The 18819-nt window shown below is 42.7% G+C and overlaps 1 protein-coding gene across 28 annotated transcripts in view; it reads left to right on the forward strand.

Moving 5' to 3' along the window:
* The window catches only part of RAP1GDS1 (Rap1 GTPase-GDP dissociation stimulator 1), a 135385-nt gene that overhangs the window by 95939 nt on the left and 20627 nt on the right, over positions 1-18819 (forward strand). For all 28 annotated transcript variants that reach the window (XM_084855685.1, XM_084855678.1, XM_084855680.1 and 25 more), the window contains 6 exons: positions 3505-3633; positions 5928-6053; positions 9290-9433; positions 9996-10127; positions 10794-10928; positions 17184-17309. In XM_084855685.1, coding sequence (XP_084711811.1) covers positions 3505-3633; positions 5928-6053; positions 9290-9433; positions 9996-10127; positions 10794-10928; positions 17184-17309 — 792 coding nt within the window. The remainder of the gene's footprint in view (positions 1-3504; positions 3634-5927; positions 6054-9289; positions 9434-9995; positions 10128-10793; positions 10929-17183; positions 17310-18819) is intronic.

Genomic DNA, 18819 nt, shown 5'->3' on the forward strand with positions numbered 1-18819 from the left:
CTACAGCCTCATTCGTTCAGAACTTTGGATGCAAAATATTTGTAAATACAGTTTATTTTCTTTCATTTTGTAAGAGCATAAGAAATGCCTTTCTGGAGCAGACCAAAGGACCCTTTAAAACACTGTTTCTTAGTCAATGGAAGCTTTTCTTTTTTAATCCACCAGGTTGGGGGTGGGGGGATTCCAGGAAGCCAACAGGTAGCAGGGGATCCCTGTTAATTAATCCCACACACACACTGGTCCTGCTTCGAATTGGATCACTTACTTTCAAATAAAAACAAATAGACTCAACTGCACACTACTCAAGTAATGTAATGTGTAGTTTGACCCTCAGAGTAAAGATCTGTGTAAGGCAGGCATTTGGATGAAGCACCCACATTGTACATTGCAGGGAGATCCAAGGATGACACACAGGCCTTGTCCTTTACACCTGCTGTAGAATCATGTGCTCATTTTTTCTGGATTTCTGCTACAGCAAATCAGTTGTTCAGTGCCTTAAGAGTCTGGAACAAATGAGTGTCTGGTTAAAAAAAAGTGTGCCCATCTGGTTAAAAAAAAGTAACTGCAGATTTGCCATTTACCAAAGGATTAAGGTTGTCACACATACATCTGTGTTTGTTTCAGCAAGTGAAGCTATAGGACCCCATGATTCTGCTCAGGAGGAAACAGTAGAGGAATCCAAAAAAAACCCCAAGTCTACATCTCATATTGCATCATTTGCTTTGACTGCAAAGCAGATATACTTTACTCATTAAGGGTGCAATCCTATGCATGTTCAGACAGAAAAAAAGTCCTACATGGCTGGCTGGGGCATGCTGGGAGTTGTAGGACTTTTTTTCTGCCTAAACATGCATAGGATTGCACCCTAAATTGAGGAAGCTGTTGTTTTGGTTATTTAAAAAACAACAACGAATAGTGTTCCTAACTGATAATCGTAAAACATCTTTGCCAACTTATTCAAGCCATTATGTAGAGGGAGGGAGGGAAAACATCCCACTGTTAAAGGTGGCCTAGAAATAATTTTAGATAGATAAAAACGTCCCTCACTGAAAAATGTCATCATCATATTGACCACAGGACTTTTCTCAGATCTTCTGTTCTTGTTCTTTGTTAAACTTCTCTGTGTTCTCAAGCTTTTTGTCCTCTATATTGTGACTTCACTTGCTTGCATAACATTTTAGTAGGTGCCCATAAGGACTTGTTCTATCCCTTTTCTTGCTTACCTTGCTCCAGCGGTGGGGAACCCATGGCCCTCTAGATGTTGCTGGACTGCAGCTCACATCAATCCTGTCCATTGGCCATGTGCCATACTGGCTGGGGCTGATGACAGGTGAAGTCCAGCAACATCTGGAGGGCCACCCTTGCTACTGTTTCAGAGCAAAAATGTGTTGTTGGTAAAGGAAAGAGGGGGATGCTTTTGACATCATATTAATATAGCCAATACTCTTCACTAAACTTACCTTTTATTGGACATAGTCTGGAATGGCATTTTATGATTAATGGAGTAACCTTACTGTTATTTTTAATCATAAGTTTAATCTGGTCCTTAGTGTTATTCAGTTGTGCTATGACAGAACCATTTAACTCCCTGTAACCTTGGGATGTATTACTTAGCAATTTAGGATGGAATTTGGGAGTGTATAAATGACAAAGGTATTATTCATTTATTTGGGCCACAATCAGGGCTGGCCCAAGACATTTTTCTGCCTGACGTGGAGCAGCAAATGGCACCCAGTCCTAAGTCAAGGAGCATGGTACGCAAGGGCAGCCAAGTTATTCTGGCACCTGAGGCAGAAAATCCCACAAGCACTTCTCCCCATCCTTGTTAGTAAAAATACAATAGTAACAAAGTAGATAATTAACAATTTGCTACTCTTTCATGTCACCCCAAATCTGACACCTGCAGTGCCTGCCTCACTGTGTAATGATAGGGCCGGCCCTGGTCACAATCCTTCCTTATTGAAGAACCCTGTGATCTTGCACACTGGTATACACATGTAAATCCCCTTGAAATCAAAGGACTTTGCACACATATAACGGACTGCAGGATTTGCAGTAAAGGGCCACAATCCATAATTCTGCAGAGTTGCAATGTGTACATGGAAATGCATGCCAATGCAGGCTGTGTTTTTGTTTTTTAATTGCTGCACCCCTGGAAAAGGGAATTTGGGGAGGAAAGCTTTTGGAGAGGGAAGGCTTAAACCTCACTTCCCCATTCGTGGTGGCCCAGATCAGGTGTCAAGCACTTCCTTTAGAATAAATAAAAAGTAGAAGAGGACCTGCATGCTATAGGTTGGATCCAGACTTAGTTGTGCTAAATTAATGGGATGTATATTAGTCATGGGTAACTCGCGCTATTGATTTCAGTGGGTTTATTACTCTAAGAATAATTAAGTCTGGATCCATCCCAAGTCTTTGTGCATAGGATCTGCTGAACTAGTAATGACCCCACAGACCCAATTTGGGTATGGAGGATCATTATTGCTATCAATTCAGTAGTTCATGCACACACAGACCTCTAAGTCTAACAAATAACACATTATATTAATTACACTGGGATGGTACTTGCAAGCCTGCTCTTTTTTATTGTTAATAAATCTATGACTCATGCGGGGTCTAGAGGGCATATATATTCACTAGCAATTTAAGGGCACAATCCTATGGGAATAGTTGGCCGCCTCCAAACTCAGAGGTGGCTACTTATCCAATGCAGGACGGGCAGAGCTTGGAGGGGATCCTCTCCTCCGCACTCCAGTCACCCTGCATTTGTAGCTTAACGGCCCATTTTGGCTGTCTAGCCAGGGCGCCTCAGAGTGGGGGTGGGGGAGGCTGGACAGTGAATAGGAAGCATCATACCAGCACTTCTGCGGTCCCCTCCCCATTCCCAGGAACGCTCCCTTTTCAGGCGCTCCATGCTGCATTTCCAAGCACAGAGGTGGGGATGAACCACACCTCCTATGAGGTAGCAGAGGAGGGAGTGGAGAGTCAGATTTCTAGGAACTTGAAAAATCCTATGGCCATCTAGACACTGTCTAGCGGCCATAGGATTTCGCCTAAAATGGTTTAACAATCATTCCAAAGCAACCACGAGAGTTGTAGTTCTGTGAAGAGGGTGTAGGGCCCTCAGCAAACTACAGTTTCCCAAGATTTGTGGAGGATGAGTGGGGAGGAGGAGGGCAGGAATGCAGGAGGACAAGACTTATAGTTAAAATGATAAAACTAATCTATGTTTATTGTGTAGATATGCCAAGCAGCAGTTTCTCTCATGTAGTGGACCATATATGGATTTCTTTCCCATGGTAGGTTTGAATGCTAAGCAGACATCAGAAGGAACAAGGAGAAGAAATATTTTTACTGTACAGTTGCCTGAGTGTTATGTTTTTGATACTGGATAATAACTAAGGAGGCAGTATTGAGATGACAATGCAAGGAGAAGTGCTAACTTAAATGCATTTGTCTTTTTGTTTGTTCGTGTGTGTGGTGTGTGTGTGTGTCTGTATTTAGATACCCTACAGACTCAGCTCATCAAAATGGGAGTTATCCCAACATTAGTGAAATTGTTGGGCATTCATTGCCAAAATTCGGCTTTGACTGAAATGTGCCTTGTTGCGTTTGGAAACTTAGCAGAACTTGGTAAGTCCTGGGATGCAACCCCTAAATCATTTCTCTATTTAGCAATGTTATATCATTCTTATTTACTATTTCTAGCAAATTTTCAAATTGAAAAACAATACTACAATTGTCCTGCATGCTCACTATTCAAGGACCCCGAACTCCCTTTTCAAGCTCCTTCCTTTCTGCCTAATGGCATCACATGAGTTCATCCATCCATGCTTCTACTTAAATAAAGTTTATTGTATATCTTATTTTAAAGGTTTAATTACAGTGCCTTTGTGTAGGATTTTTCTTACCACCTGTAAGAAAATCTTGTGTCTCAACAATGTATAGTTGTTTCTCAGCCGTCAATAAAAAAGAAGACGCAGAAGATGTTTCTGCAGTTATAAAGTTATAGGTTTTTAGAGCAACATCTACAGGTTACTAGGATAATGTTTAGAAGGGCACAGGAGAGAGCCAGTGTGGTATAGTGGTTAAATGTTGGACTAAGACTCGATAGATCTGGGTTCTAGTCTCCACTCAGCCATGAAGCTTACTGGGTGACTTTGGGCCAGTCACTGACTCTCAGCCTAACCTACCTCACAGGGTTGTTGTAAGGATAAAATGGGGAGGAGGATTGTGTATGCCACCTTGGGCTCCTTGGAAGAAAGGTGGGATATAAATGTAACAAACAAATAAATAAATCTCCAGCACTTGACAGAGAGGCTAAGTTAGGGAGGAAGCAAGAGGTGCAAGGGCAAATAAAAGAGTATTACAATGGCCTCTGCACAGTGCAGAGGCTTCTGGGTATCCTCTCATTTCCTGTGGGAAAGGGCAAGGGCAGGCTGCTATTGGGGAGCAAATCCCTCACTTGTTACTTTGAGCCTCACTGGTGCCACCACAACATTAAACTCGTTTGGGAAAAGGTACTGTGTGGGCTAAAAGTCACAAGTATAAATCTACAGAAAGCTTCATTTCAACATGTCATGTAAGAAAGAAGACAGTCACAGCCCTGACCCTCAAAACTCTGTGTTGTGCATCTGTACATGCATAAATGACAGGAAAACTGTACTATTGCCACTGCACATAAATAACCAGATAAAGTTTGCTTACATTAGCTCTTATATTCAAAATCATGGTTGGAATTGTCTCCTGGAACACCTGTGTGATGCCCCCTCTCTTATGTCCTTAGAATCCCAAAACCCACTTTTTCTGTGAAGCCTTTGGAACAGTCTCGTAGTTCCCATGCAGTACTATAACTCAGCCTATAACTAAGCCAAGGCACGTGCAGCAGAAACAACACATATCGCTTCCCTGTTTCCCTCTGCCTCAACTTCCCTCTCCTTCCTCTGTTGTTTCCACATGTCATAGTTTAGATTGTAGGGCAAGGATTTGACCTCTTGAGCTCTGTAAAGCACCATGCACACTGATGGTGCTCAATAAATAAATAACAATAATATAATAGCTCTTATTAATTATCATAATAATTATTAATTATAATAATTATTTCCGTGCGGTATCTATTACTAAAATCCTTTTCTGCGCAGTGATCATCTCATGTCTAGACTTAGAAGTTTTAGGGTGCAATCCTGTGCATGGTTAGACAGAAAAATGTCCAACAACTCCCAGCATCCCTCCAGCAGCTATGCTGGCTGGGGTATGCTGGGCACTGTAGGACTTCTTTGTGTCTAAACATGTATAGGATTGTACCATTAGGTAGGTAATTTTTTACACTGGCACATATATTGATTGACTGACATCTTAAAATGTGACAGGACAGGTCGATAAATTGAATATTCTATTTGCATTTGAAGAGCCAACAGACAAAGCAGCCCTACATCGGGGTACCCAGAAAGGATGTTGAATCTAGGCATGTGAATTCAGCTGTTTTGAAACACCAGAACAAATTCCACCAGCATTCATCTCTGTAAATGTTAAGGCACCGGGCCTGACCTTTTAATCTCTTCAATCAGAATCCCAGTGCACTCACTGTGTAATTTTTCTTGTTTGGCTGACGGCAGCTGAAGGCTTAATTTATATGTTAGTAATTTCGCTGTTGCTATGGGTACGTTCATGTTCCACTGGTGCAAATTTCTAACAGCTTCGAACATAATTAATAATTCAGGTCAGCACATTTATCTTAAAAATCCTAGATGTTTTTCTTTTAATTTAGTGACAGGTTTTAAGTATTGGAGTGTGTTGTTCCTGTCTGGGAAGACTGTTTAGCTCTGTTAATCACTGCACTGAGTAACCTAATAAACTGAAGAGGAAACAGTTCTGCCACTTGATTTTGTTTTTCTGTGCCCTTAGCTTTCTCCTTCTTGATTTCACAGAATCAAGCAAAGAGCAGTTCGCTTACACAAACATTGCCGAAGAGCTTGTGAAGCTGTTCAAAAAGCAAGTAGAACATGACAAGAAGGAGATGATTTTTGAAGTTTTGGCTCCTTTGGCAGAAAATGGTGAGTCGCTGGTAACAGTTTTTTTCTCAGAAGGGGGGGGGAGAGAGAGAGCGCACGCGAGAGAGAGAGAGAGAGAGAGAGAGAGATCATAGTTCTTGTTAATGAAGCTGGCTGGCTGAAGTTGTCTGTGTGAAAAGCATTAGTTGGCCTATTTTTATTTAGCTAATTTAGATATGAACATTTCAAAGCAGTGTTGTTTACTATTGGATGAGGCAGGAAAAAGTTTTAAGAGGGTGAAGACAGACATAACATTCCAAGCATGATGGAAGTGGTTTGAACACACATTCACACCATACCAGTAGCCCTGTTCAGGTATTCACCTGAATGCATGACTTCTTAAACTGTGTAGCAGGTTGGCGCAGCACATCCTGGTCCCACCTCCTAACTCTCCATGTACACCAGCTTCCTTAGTCTCTGACCTTCCCTTATTGAGCAGAGAGGACTGAAGGGGTGTTCTACTGCTCGGAACATAGGAAGCTGCCTTATACTGAGACAGCCCATTGGTCCATCTAGCCCAGTACACTGACTGGCAGCAGCTCTCCAGGGTTTCAGGCAGGAATTTTTCCAGCCACACCTGGAGATGCCAGGGATTGAATCTGGGACCTTCTGCATGAAAACAATGTGCTCTACCACTGAGCTACAGCATTTTCTATGCGAATGGAATTCTCACCATAATTGGAGACACTGATGAGGCAGAGGCTCCAATGGCACAGAGAGTTCTACTCACATTCAAGGGAGCACAAGTAGAATGCCCCTTCAGACCTTGCCACTAAACATGGCAAGGTTGGGGATAGAGGGGGCAGGGGTTGGTGGACATGGGGATGTAGGGGGCAGAGCCAGCGCATACAGACATGTCCCCCTACCCATTTTAAGCCCTCATGCATTCAAGGAAATACCTGAACAGGGCTTCTGAATGCAGCATAGGTGTGTTCAAATCAGTTCTATACTGAAAACCGCATAAAGATATTTTTTAGTGCGGTCAATGATATATAAATATATTAAATGAATAAATAAATAAAACAAATTAAAATGTTATGGCTGACTTTGCCCTAAATTTAAGAAGGTGGTTGATTCACAGCACAATCCTATACATGTCTACTCAGAAGTAAGTCCCGCTGAGTTCAACGAGACTCATTCTCAGGTATGTGGTATAGAACTGCAGCATCACTTACACATTCACTATTTTCTGTTACTAATTTCCTTAACCAACATCATTAAAGGACTTTCATAACAGATAGAAAACTGGAAATAGCTGCGCACCCAATTTCGACAGAACCTGTTGACTAGAAGAGTCTGAAATGGGTTATCTGTACTTTACTTTTCTCACCTGAACTCAGTCATGAAGGGAGCATGTTGTTGTTGTTGTTCAGTCGTTCAGTCGTGTCCGACTCTTCGTGACCCCATGGACCATAGCATGCCAGGCCTTCCTGTCCTGCGCTCTCTCCCGAAGTGTGCTCAAGTTAATATTCATTGCATCGGTGATGCTATCTAGCCATCTCATCCTCTGCCGTCCCCTTCTCCTTTTGCCTTCAGTCTTTCCCAGCATCAGGGTCTTTTCCAGAGAGTTTTCTCTCCGCATTAGGTGGCCAAAATATTTGAGCTTCAGCTTCAGTATCTGTCCTTCCAATGAGCACTCAGGGTTGATTTCCTTTAGGATGGACTGATTTGACCTCCTTGCAGTCCAGGGGACTCGTAAGAGTCTTCTCCAGCACCACAGTTCGAAAGCATCCATTCTTCGGCGCTCAGCCTTCCTTATAGTCCAGCTCTCACAGCCATACATTACTACTGGGAAAACCATAGCTTTGATTAGATGGACCTTTGTCTGCAAGGTGATGTCTCTGCTTCTTACTATGCTGTCTAGGTCTGTCATAGGAAGGGAGCATACAGACTACCATTTACCATGTGGCAGTGACAGCTGTTGCCTGTTGGGGTTGGTGGGGTGGAGCCAAGGGGTTATTATAGGCGGAGTCAACTAAATCTAGTTCACCGCCCATCCTCCTTGCTTGCAAAGACCATAAGAACAATTAAGCAATACATTACAAGTATGTAGAAATTAAACTGACATTGACTTTCACACAGAGGCACACTGAGGCAAATACTCAGTTGCTTGACAGAGATCACTATTGTCATAGGGGGAGTTCAGGTGTGATCCCCACAACACACTAACACACTGCTGTGGGCTGACATTTTTCTGCTTTGAAGCAGGAACCCATTTCACAGGAAGGGAAAACTGAGATACATGAATTTTAAGTTCATATCTGCAAAGCAGAGTGTGGGTGGGTGGGTGGGGTTGGAATATAGGCAGAGAAATACGGACAAGCAGTCTTTTGAATCTCATTCCTCGTCACCCTAATCGGAGCACACGCACACACACCCTTTCATGGCTAGTATGCTTAGAAAAAAGTCCCTGTTGGCACCTCATGCTGCATTCCAAGTAAGATTCCCCTCTGTCACTTGTAATTAATCAGAGAAAAAGAAGATACATTGCTGCATGCTACGTATCACATGCATGTCTAGTTTGGCCCTCAAAATACATGGCTGAGTAAAACACTGCATCAGAAATCACCCTGCATGTACAAAGTGTACATAACACTAAGAAGGCTAGACTAGAAACCATCTGTGCCTCCACAGGAAAAGCCCACCTCCTATTTCCACAGAGCAGAAGCATATGAATTTGCTTTGTGGGGGAGCAGGGGGCAACAGTTGTTGCTCAATACAGCTCATAAGCTGCAGGAAGGCAAATAAATCTTTATTAAACTGAGGCAAATCATGTACTTTGTATTGATTTGTTCGCTCTTTGCCATTCAGTATTTGTCTCTATAGAAAATCTATTTCTATTTGTATGTTGTCTTCTTCTTTTAGTATCCAAGATGCACTTATATTACCATAAAGTACTTTTTTCTTTTCGCCTTTCAAAAATGAATAATTGAGTCATTATATTGAAAACTCTGCTACAAACCAAGAATAAGGACCAGTATTTCATAGACATAACATCTGTAGCCGCTTCTGGAATCTTAGAATGTCTTCTATGACTTACTACCCTCATAGTACCAGCAGGTTGACAACGATGCCTGTACAGCTTCCATAAATGAAAAGATGGTATCAATGCCAATGTATGGCATGCACCTTGCCTGCTGCTTTGTCACACTGGTTTCATTATGTTTTATTTGGACTCATGGTAGATGAAAAGCATTTTAGCTCATGGAGCCATTATGTTCTTGATATTCTTCATCCAGATATCATTAAACTGCAGCTGGTTGAAGCAGGCCTTGTAGAATGTCTACTTGAGATAGTCCAAAAGACCGTAGACAGTGACAAAGAGGATGACATTGCCGAACTTAAAACCGCCTCTGATCTTATGGTTCTACTACTGCTGGGCGGTGAGTATTGTATGTGAAGTCACCCTATAGTATATCAGGTAATTCTCATGCCATCATTAGCACATCAGGTTCATCTTTCTTGCCATCATATTTCAGTCAGTGGGTTAAATCATGTGAACCCAGGGTAGCAGAAACATGTGAAAATCTGCTTAAACCTTTCACCTAAAGTTGCTTTCCCCACACATATATTTTCCCAGACAGAAGTAGATGTGGTACCCAAACCTACTGATTTTATCTGCTGCATTGAAGATTTACATCTACTGTAAACCTAGTGGTTATGATGTAGCTGCATTGAATGTAATGAGGGAATAGTTTGTCCTGAGCCTTACATGGCTCTGTGGAGGAGCAAATACTTCGCATGCACAAGATCCCAGATGCCTGGGATTCTGGCTGAGATCTTGGATAGCCACTGCCAGCAGCATAGATGAAACTGGGCTAGATGAATCACCTTGGATAGCTCCTTCAGAGTTCTGGCTGAAACCCAAAGTAGATTCACCACCCCACTGACATCGGAGCCACCCGCCTCCACTGGCTAAAAGTGCTTTGTTTCTTTCGCTTCCAGATGAATCAATGCAAAAATTATTTGAAGGAGGAAAAGGCAGCGTGTTCCAAAGGGTGCTTTTATGGATCCCATCTAATAGCCATCAGCTACAGCTTGCAGGAGCTTTGGCAATTGCAAATTTTGCTAGAAACGGTGAGAGCCATTGAGGTTAACATTCCAGCATGTCATTGGTACTAAAGTTAAATTGCAGTTGTGCTGTATATTTATGTGTACAATGCATTTTATACTGGGAATTTTAAACAGTCGAGAACAGACCTGATTTCTAGAAAAACTTGTTTTTTAAATTTCGGGACTTAAAATACAGGCACACGGTTAACACTCGTCAGATATAAGTTGAGCGGTATAATGAGTTGATGGTTTCCCCATGGTGCAGTCAAAGGAAAAGGAGTACGTGGAAAGGTACTTCGTTTGGGAAAGTTGCTTCAAAATGTATATTTTAAAATGTACCTTCAGGTTTAAGGAGTGATGGGGACAGATATTTTTTTTAAAGTAAGCTATGTGGAACCTGGGGTTGGCTATACATTTAAATATACATCGCCCGGGCAAAAAAGCACTTTGGAAAAATGTCTTTTGACTCTTAGGTGCCCCAAGGGTGATACACAATATGTCAAGCTTCATGTTCTTCCCAGTTTTATTTTAAGTTATTAACTGGTGCTGCAGAAGAGGTCCTTATAATCAAAGTTTACTGTCGCCCTGGCATCTCTCTGTGTGTAGCACAGGTAGGGGGTGTGGGGCACAACTATGCATTCAACACAGAGAACCCTTTTATTTTTCATCTGATTCTCCGGTCTTGTGCAGATGGAAACTGCATCCATATGGTGGATAATGGTATCGTTCAGAAACTGATGGACTTACTGGACAGACATGTGGAGGATGGAAATGTCACAGTGCAGCATGCAGCACTGAGTGCTCTCCGAAATCTTGCTATTCCTGGTAAGTCATTTAGTGTGGTATGAAACACCTAAGAATAACTTTCTCAGGACAGCTCCAAGGGAAGAGGGATCTGTGTTAGTTAGGTGATGAAGTTTTTCCTTCAGCAAATTGTGTGGCCTCATGCATATCATTACGAAACATTTGGTACAATCTTGTACATATTTATTCAGAAGAAATCCCCACTATGGCTTGCTTAGTCCCTAGTAACTGTGTTTAGGATTGCAGCCGTAACCTCATTTTCCTAACTATTTTCCTATGAGCAGTGGCTGGAAGTTCCCTGGTTCAAATCTTAGATCAGCTGTGAACTAAATGAGGTGGGCAGGGGGCATCACTGGTCAAACCACTGTCTCTTAGTCTGGTTCCTTACCTCTAAGATAGGAATAAAAAATATGGGCCTACTTTACAGCAGTATTGTGAGGATTACTGAGAGACTATTCCAAGTATTTTGAGCACTTAGAGGAAAATGCCAGACAAGATAGTATTGGTTGCTTTTGCTGTTTTTATTGGGCATTATCTAATGCTGTCACGGTGCTAATGACGTAGCGCTAGCATAGACTAACACTAGCATAACATCATTCATACTTGCCAGGCAAAGGGAAAAAGCGTCAATTTGCCACCACATTTGGGTAGTGTGGTCTGCTGCTGAAATTTGGCACCAAGTCACTGTTTTTTTTTCCTTTTGTCTGTTGTTGTTGTTCAGTCGTTCAGTCGTGTCCGACTCTTCGTGACCCCATGGACCATAGCACGCCAGGCCTTCCTGTCCTGCGCTCTCTCCCGGAGCGTGCTCAACTTCATATTCATTGCATCCATGATGCTATCTAGCCATCTCATCCTCTGCTGTCCCCTTCTCCTTTTGCCTTCAGTCTTTCCCAGCATCAGGGTCTTTTCCAGGGAGTTTTCTCTTCGCATTAGGTGGCCAAAATATTGGAGCTTCAGCTTCAGTATCTGTCCTTCCAATGAGCACTCAGGGTTGATTTCCTTTAGGATGGACTGATTTGACCTCCTTGCAGTCCAGGGGACTCGTAAGAGTCTTCTCCAGCACCACAGTTCGAAAGCATCAATTCTTCGTCGGCAAGGTGATGTCTCTGCTTCTTACTATGCTGTCTAGGTTGGCCATAGCTTTCCTCCCAAGGAGCAAGCGTCTTTTAATTTCATGGCTACAGTCACCGTCTGCGGTGATCTTGGAGCCCAAGAAAGTAAAATCTGTCACTGCTTCCATTTCTTCCCCTTCTATATGCCAGGAAGTGATGGGGCCAGATGCCATGATCTTCGTTGTTTTAATGTTGAGTTTCAAACCAGCTTTTGCACTCTCCTCTTTCACCCTCAACAAGAGGCTCTTGAGATCCTCTTCGCTTTCTGCCATTAGGGTGGTATCGTCTGCATATCGGAGGTTGTTGAGAATTCTCCCAGCAATCTTAATTCCGACCTCTGATTCATCCAACCCGGCATTTCTCATGATGTACTCTGCATATAAGTTAAATAAGCAGGGTGACAATATGCAGCCTTGTCGTACTCCTTTCCCAATTTTGAACCAATCGGTTGTTCCATGTCTGGTTCTGACTGTTGCTTCTTGACCCTTTGTCTAGCAAGTCCTAATGATGTAGCATTGATTTGCTCTGCTAGTGTGACACCATTGGATACTGCCCATTATATTGTAAAATGTAAGTACCATATAAATGAGAGAAGGAGACAAGTGGGTGAATTTTCTGTAAAATCCAGGAGCAAATTCATCCACCAATAAATAAACCAGCTGCACTTTTGTTGTTGTTCAGTCGTTAAGTCATGTCCAACTCTTTGTGACCCCATGGACCATAGCACGCCAGGCCTTCCTGTCCTCCCCTCTATCCCCAAGCATGCTCAAGTTCATATTCATTGCATCGGTGAGGCTATCTAGCCATCTCATCCTCTGCCGTACTCTTCTCCTTTTTCCTTCAGTCTTTCCCAGCATCAGGGTCTTTTTCAGGGAGTTTTCTCTTCGCATTAGGTGACCAAAATATTTGAGCTTCAGCTTCAGTATCTGTCCTTCCAATGAGCACTCAGGGTTGATTTCCTTTAGGATGGACTGATTTGACCTCCTTGCAGTCCAGGGGACTCGTAAGAGTCTTCTCCAGCACCACAGTTCGAAGGCATCAATTCTTCGGCGCTCGGCCTTCCTTATAGTCCAGCTCTCACAGCCATACGGTGCTACTGGGAAAACCATAGCTTTGATTAGACGGACCTTTGTCGGCAAGGTGATGTCTCTGCTTCTTACGATGCTGTCTAGGTTTGCCATAGCTTTCCTCCCAAGGAGCAAGCGTCTTTTAATTTCATGGCTACAGTCACCGTCTGCGGTGATCTTGGAGCCCAAGAAAATAAAATCTGTCACTGCTTCCATTTCTTCCCCTTCTATATGCCAGGAAGTGATGGGGCCAGATGCCATGATCTTCGTTTTTTTAATGTTGAGTTTCAAACCAGCTTTTGCACTCTCCACTTTCACCCCCAACAAGAGGCTCTTGAGATCCTCTTCGCTTTCTGCCATTAGGGTGCTATCATCTGCGTATCTGAGGTTGTTGATAATTCTCCCGGCAATCTTAATTCCGACCTGTGATTCATCCAACCCAGCATTTCCCATGATGTACTCTGCATATAAATTAAGTGTTTATGGATTTTACACATCGCTGAATTGAGCCCAAGAGCCTCTAAGTTGGGTTGATAATTGATCAGATTTAATGAAGAGTGTGGGAAATACCCAGGGATCTTTCAATTATTTTTCTCTGCTACATGTGCTCTGTACATTGCTACATTTGATGTATTTATTCATCTTCAAACTCCTATTAGAGGAGTATTTAGCTGTGAACAAAGGTTTTGTTTTTTAGGACTATTTGCATAGTTACTGGGCAAAATTAAGGGCTATTTGAACACCAGGCACATTCATATTCTCCTATTTCATTTCACGTACTTATTTACTTCTTCAAAATACAAAAATACTGAGAAGAAATGCACATTTAATATTAAAATTCCCTTAGAGATGTGAGAGTACAGTTTAGTGAGTCCTTTTTAAACAAAAATAAAACATAAGCTTCTGAGCTAGGAGATCTCTGCCAGAACAAGCAACATCTTGTTAGTCCATATTCTAAATGCCAGCTAACTTCTCACTTTTAATTAAAATGCATTATGGAGCAAAGTCTGTCTCCTGTTTCACACATGGGGGTGGAGAGCTTCACAGGGGTGGAACAGGTGTGGTTGCCATATACAGCGGAAGAGAAGTCTCGAGAGGCTGAACAAAAAACACAGGCTCCTCGCAGTGTTCTCTTCAGCTGTTTGCAAGGTGTATTGTTTGTTGTTAACATAATTATGGTATGTAGAGAGCTTTACAATCTGCATTCATGTTCACAAAAAGGAACCCTTTCATCCATTTCATAGTACACATTTACATATACCTAAGGCATGGCCTGAAGGCCCATGAGGCAGCCACCTTGCTGAAGCTAAGCAGAGTCTGGTCAGTGCTTGCAAGGGAGACTGCACAAATGGTTGCACAAGCAGAAGTTATTTGGATTCTCCCCTTGTGCATAGTTTGGGACCTAGTTCTTACTGGCGCAGTGCTATTGGTGCTAACAGAATGACACCATTGGATACTGCCCATGGGTAGGATGTACCAGTATACAAATTCATGCGCATAGGTGTTGGTTTATACAAAGCGTTCTGTAAATAGGATGGGGTGCATGGGCTCAAAGCTATTTCCCACACACCACATAGATTCATACTGCACATAGAACATTCACATTGAGACCCTGTGTGAACCAGCCCCACCTCCCACCCTACAGTACACAAACAGTGCTTCCTTAGATGGACATAGTTCTTGATTATTGTGTGCCACAAATGGATAACAAGAGCGATCAGGGAGCATCATATTAGAGTCATCTGCCCAGTTGAAACAATTGTTTAGTAAAACAATCCTGCTGGCTCCTGCAAGAAAGTGAAAACCTGTAGAATCACATTCTGAACTATATTGAGAGAGAGGGGTGGTGGTGGTGTTGTGAACCTCTATAGTTTATGTGTGTGAGAGTGCTTGATGATTCTCCAAGTCAGATAATGTAATCTTCATACAAGCAAGAACTGCTGGTCTCATATATTGCATGAAAAAATGTATTTTTTCACCCTTCCAGTATATGCTTTGGACACACAAAACTTTTGCCATGTACCTGTGAACACACCACCAGCAACATTGCAAACAAGCTAAATTTAATCCCTTTAGCACTATGGAGCAGTTTGCCACAAAATTTGGGGGGCAAATCAGATATAGATACACACATACACACTATGCGGCCCATGGAGGGAGGGTGTCAAGGGGGCAAAAATGGCCCCAAGACCTCCTGCAGTGTCCACCACTGTGTTACAGAAAGCAGCCAGAGACAGTCTCCTCCTTGGATCTGAAGGCAGAGCGGTTCCAAAAGCTCGGGCCACTGTGGTATAATAGAATTAAAACATCAGCCAGGAAGCTAGAGGGCAAGGCAGGAAGGTGGTGGTGGGGTGTGTGTATATATTTCACAGTTGACATATGTTCATTTGTATAGTGAAAACATTTACTCCAGCATAAACTGGTTTAAAAATATCAGTGAAAATTTCTATACCGATTTCATTAATTTATTTTATTATATTTCTATACTGCCTCATAGCCAAAGCTCTCTGGGCAGTTCACAAAAATTAAAAACCATTAAAATACATTATATAAAATCTAAAAACAATTCACATAATGATATAAAACAAAGACCAACATATATCTAAAACAATTTAAACTATCAGCCAGAGACAACCAAGAGACTCATACTATGCTGCCAAATGCCTGAGAGAAGAGGGCAGTTTTAACCTGGTGCCGAAAAGATGACAATGTTGGTGCTAGGTGGGCCTCGTCAGGGAGATTATTCCATAAATGGGGAGCCACCACCGAAAAGGCGCTCTCCCTTGTTGCCACCCTCCAAGCATCCCTCAGAGGAGGCTCCCAGAGGAGAACCGTATATGTAGAGCATAGTATGCTGGTCGGTTCATGCCAGGAGAGGTGTTCTGTCAGGTATGTGGTCCCAAGCCATGTAGGGCTTTATAGGTCAAAACCAGCACTTTGAATTGGGCTCAGAAGCATATAGGCAGCCCGTGCAAGTGCGCCAGAATTGGTCTTATATGTTCGGACCTTCTGGTCCCCGTTATCGTTCTGGCTGCCGCATTTTGCACAAGCTGCAGCTTCTGACCCGTCTTCATTGGCAGCCCCACATAGAGCACATTGCAGTAATCTAACTTGGAGGTTACCAGAGAAGACACAAGTGAAACTAGGTTATATCTGTCCAGATAGGGGCGTAGCTGGGTCACCAAACGAAGTTGGTAGAAGGCACTCTGTGCCACTGAGGCTACTTGAGCCTCTAGTGACAAAGATGGCTCCAGGAAGACCCCCAAGCTATGAACCTGCTCCTTCAAGGGGAGTGCAACCCCATCCAGAACAGGTTGGGTACCTTCCATCCGGTCAGCAGAACCACCCACTAATAGTATCTCAATCTTGTCTGGATTAAGTTTCAGTTTATTAGCCCTCATCCAGTCCATTGTCACAGCCAGGCACCAATTTAGCACATCCACAGTTTCACCTGAAGAAGATGAAAAGGAGAAATAGAGCTGCGTGTCATCAGCATACTGATGACAGCGCACTCCAAAGCTCTGGATGACCACACTCAACGGTTTCATGTAGATGTTGAATAACATGGGGGATAAAACCAACCCCTGAGGAACCTCATACTGGAGAGCCCACAGGGTTGAGCAATATCCCCCAGCTACCACCTTCTGGAGCCAACCATCCAAGTAGGAGTGAAACCACTGCAATGCAGTGCCTCCCACTCCCAACTCAGACAGTTGTCCAGCCCTAGAATGATACCATGGACGATGGTATCTAAAGCCACCGAGAGAGTGACATACATGGAAACATAATGTGATTTACATGTATTTGGGCAAGCAATTCCGATATGTTTGTGGTTTGTATTATTGCCTTGTCTTGCCCTGCCCTGTCACTACCAGATGTACCCAGAACTGCTGGGGTGGATGGAATAAAATGATACCCAATATTCCTACCTCTGAGCATCTTGCCCACCTCTCACACAGTCAAAACCCCATAATTTGTTTTCAGGGATCTTTGGAAAAGGTGTTTATGGCCTGCCTTAAAAATAAGCTTCTTCATGCAGGGTAAGAGTATCAACTTTGCAGTTCTTTTGAGATGATATCTGTTCTTTATTCATGCAGTTGTAAATAAGGCAAAGATGCTGTCAGCTGGCGTGGCAGAAGCAGTATTGAAATTTCTCAGATCCGAGATGCCCCCTGTTCAGTTCAAGCTGCTGGGGACGTTAAGAATGTTAATAGATGCACAAGGTAAAAATAAGCTGTTCTCTGTGTTCAATGATACTTGATCGGTTGCTAAGTTTCTTAACAGAAGAAGAAAAGGGTTGAAAGAAAATCCTTCAAATAAATTGAATGCATATGTAAAGTAGAAGCATGAACTGACTTCTTAAAACCTTGGATCATCTGTAACATCTAAATACATTTAAACACTTTATTTATTTGTATGCTACAATCCACTTCAACCATGGCATGGCATACGATAAATGTATTTCACCTTCATATGCCGCTCATGTAGCCCAGTTTCTGTTCTTTCTATTCTTTTTTTCTTGAACAGTTTAGTGAATTTGTTCACTGTTACTTCAACGTTTGTTTTTGAAAAAACGTGCTGTTTGATGCCACAACACCATAGTGGTTTGAACTCCTGCATGCAGATGACAAAAGGGTCATACATATTATCAGTCTCTTTGATGGTTAAATTGCTTACAGTGAGGACTTCTTGCAACCTGAAAACTCTAATAAAAATTAAGAAAAATCTTTAATCATTAGCACTCTGCAAGGTATTACCTGTAAGATCCCAGATCATGTTTTATGGAACTAAAATATTGAGGTTAGCTTAGCTACGGCTCTTGATTCATATATTGTCTAACGCTGCTTAAGACAAGTGTACATTCTGATCTTTCCTAAAATTATAGTTGCTAGAGGAGACTCAAATTTCTTTCTTCAGCCTTGCCCCCTAATTTTTGTATGAACCTACCATGTTTAAGAGCCAATTCAGCAACCTCCACATTTTTAACACTTTCCTGTTCCCCTAGCCATGCTTCTCCCTTTGATTTTTATCTACCGCTTTCCAACGCAGGACTCCAGTTAAGCCATTGTTGTGTTTACTCTTGAGGGAGAGATCAGATCGCAATTTTCTAGTCACAGTGAGACTTGTTACTGCACTTTACAGCCCTGTTTTTAAATAGAACACACGCCCTTGGTGTCACTGAGGCACCTGAGGTGGTGGAGAAAAAAACAAATGATGTCAGAGACTGTAGGATGGAGTTGCTGTATACCTCCAAACGTGTTCCTGTTGTAACAGCTGGGGTGCCAGCCAACTAACATGTCCCATGATCATTTGAAATTGTCTGACCCATCCAACTAGGGAATGGGTTTATACCAACAACAAGCCGGTTCACATGATTGGCAGGCAGTTAACAAGCCACCGTGGCTTGTTAACTATGCTGCACATGCCAGTCGCATGCCAGGGGGCTTTGCATAGTAACCCTCGGAAACACAGTTTGTCGTGTGAACCCAGCCAGGGTGGCTTGTTGCTGAGGGTAACAAGCCACCCAGACCCCTTCAACAACCCATGGGTTCTGGGTAGCTTGTTAACAACAAACCACCCTGACCGGGTTCGTATGACACAACGAGCTGCACTGCCGAGGTAATTATGCAAATCTCTGACTGGCATGTGCAGTGTAATTAACAAGCCACCATGGCTTGTTAACTATCTGCCGATCATGCGAACCCAGTCATTCAGTTGGTCCCACTCACGCAA

This window comes from Heloderma suspectum, chromosome 5 (genome assembly GCF_057233095.1).
Source record: "Heloderma suspectum isolate Gila_16-S chromosome 5, 16-S_ref, whole genome shotgun sequence".
Classification (NCBI taxonomy): domain Eukaryota; kingdom Metazoa; phylum Chordata; class Lepidosauria; order Squamata; family Helodermatidae; genus Heloderma; species Heloderma suspectum.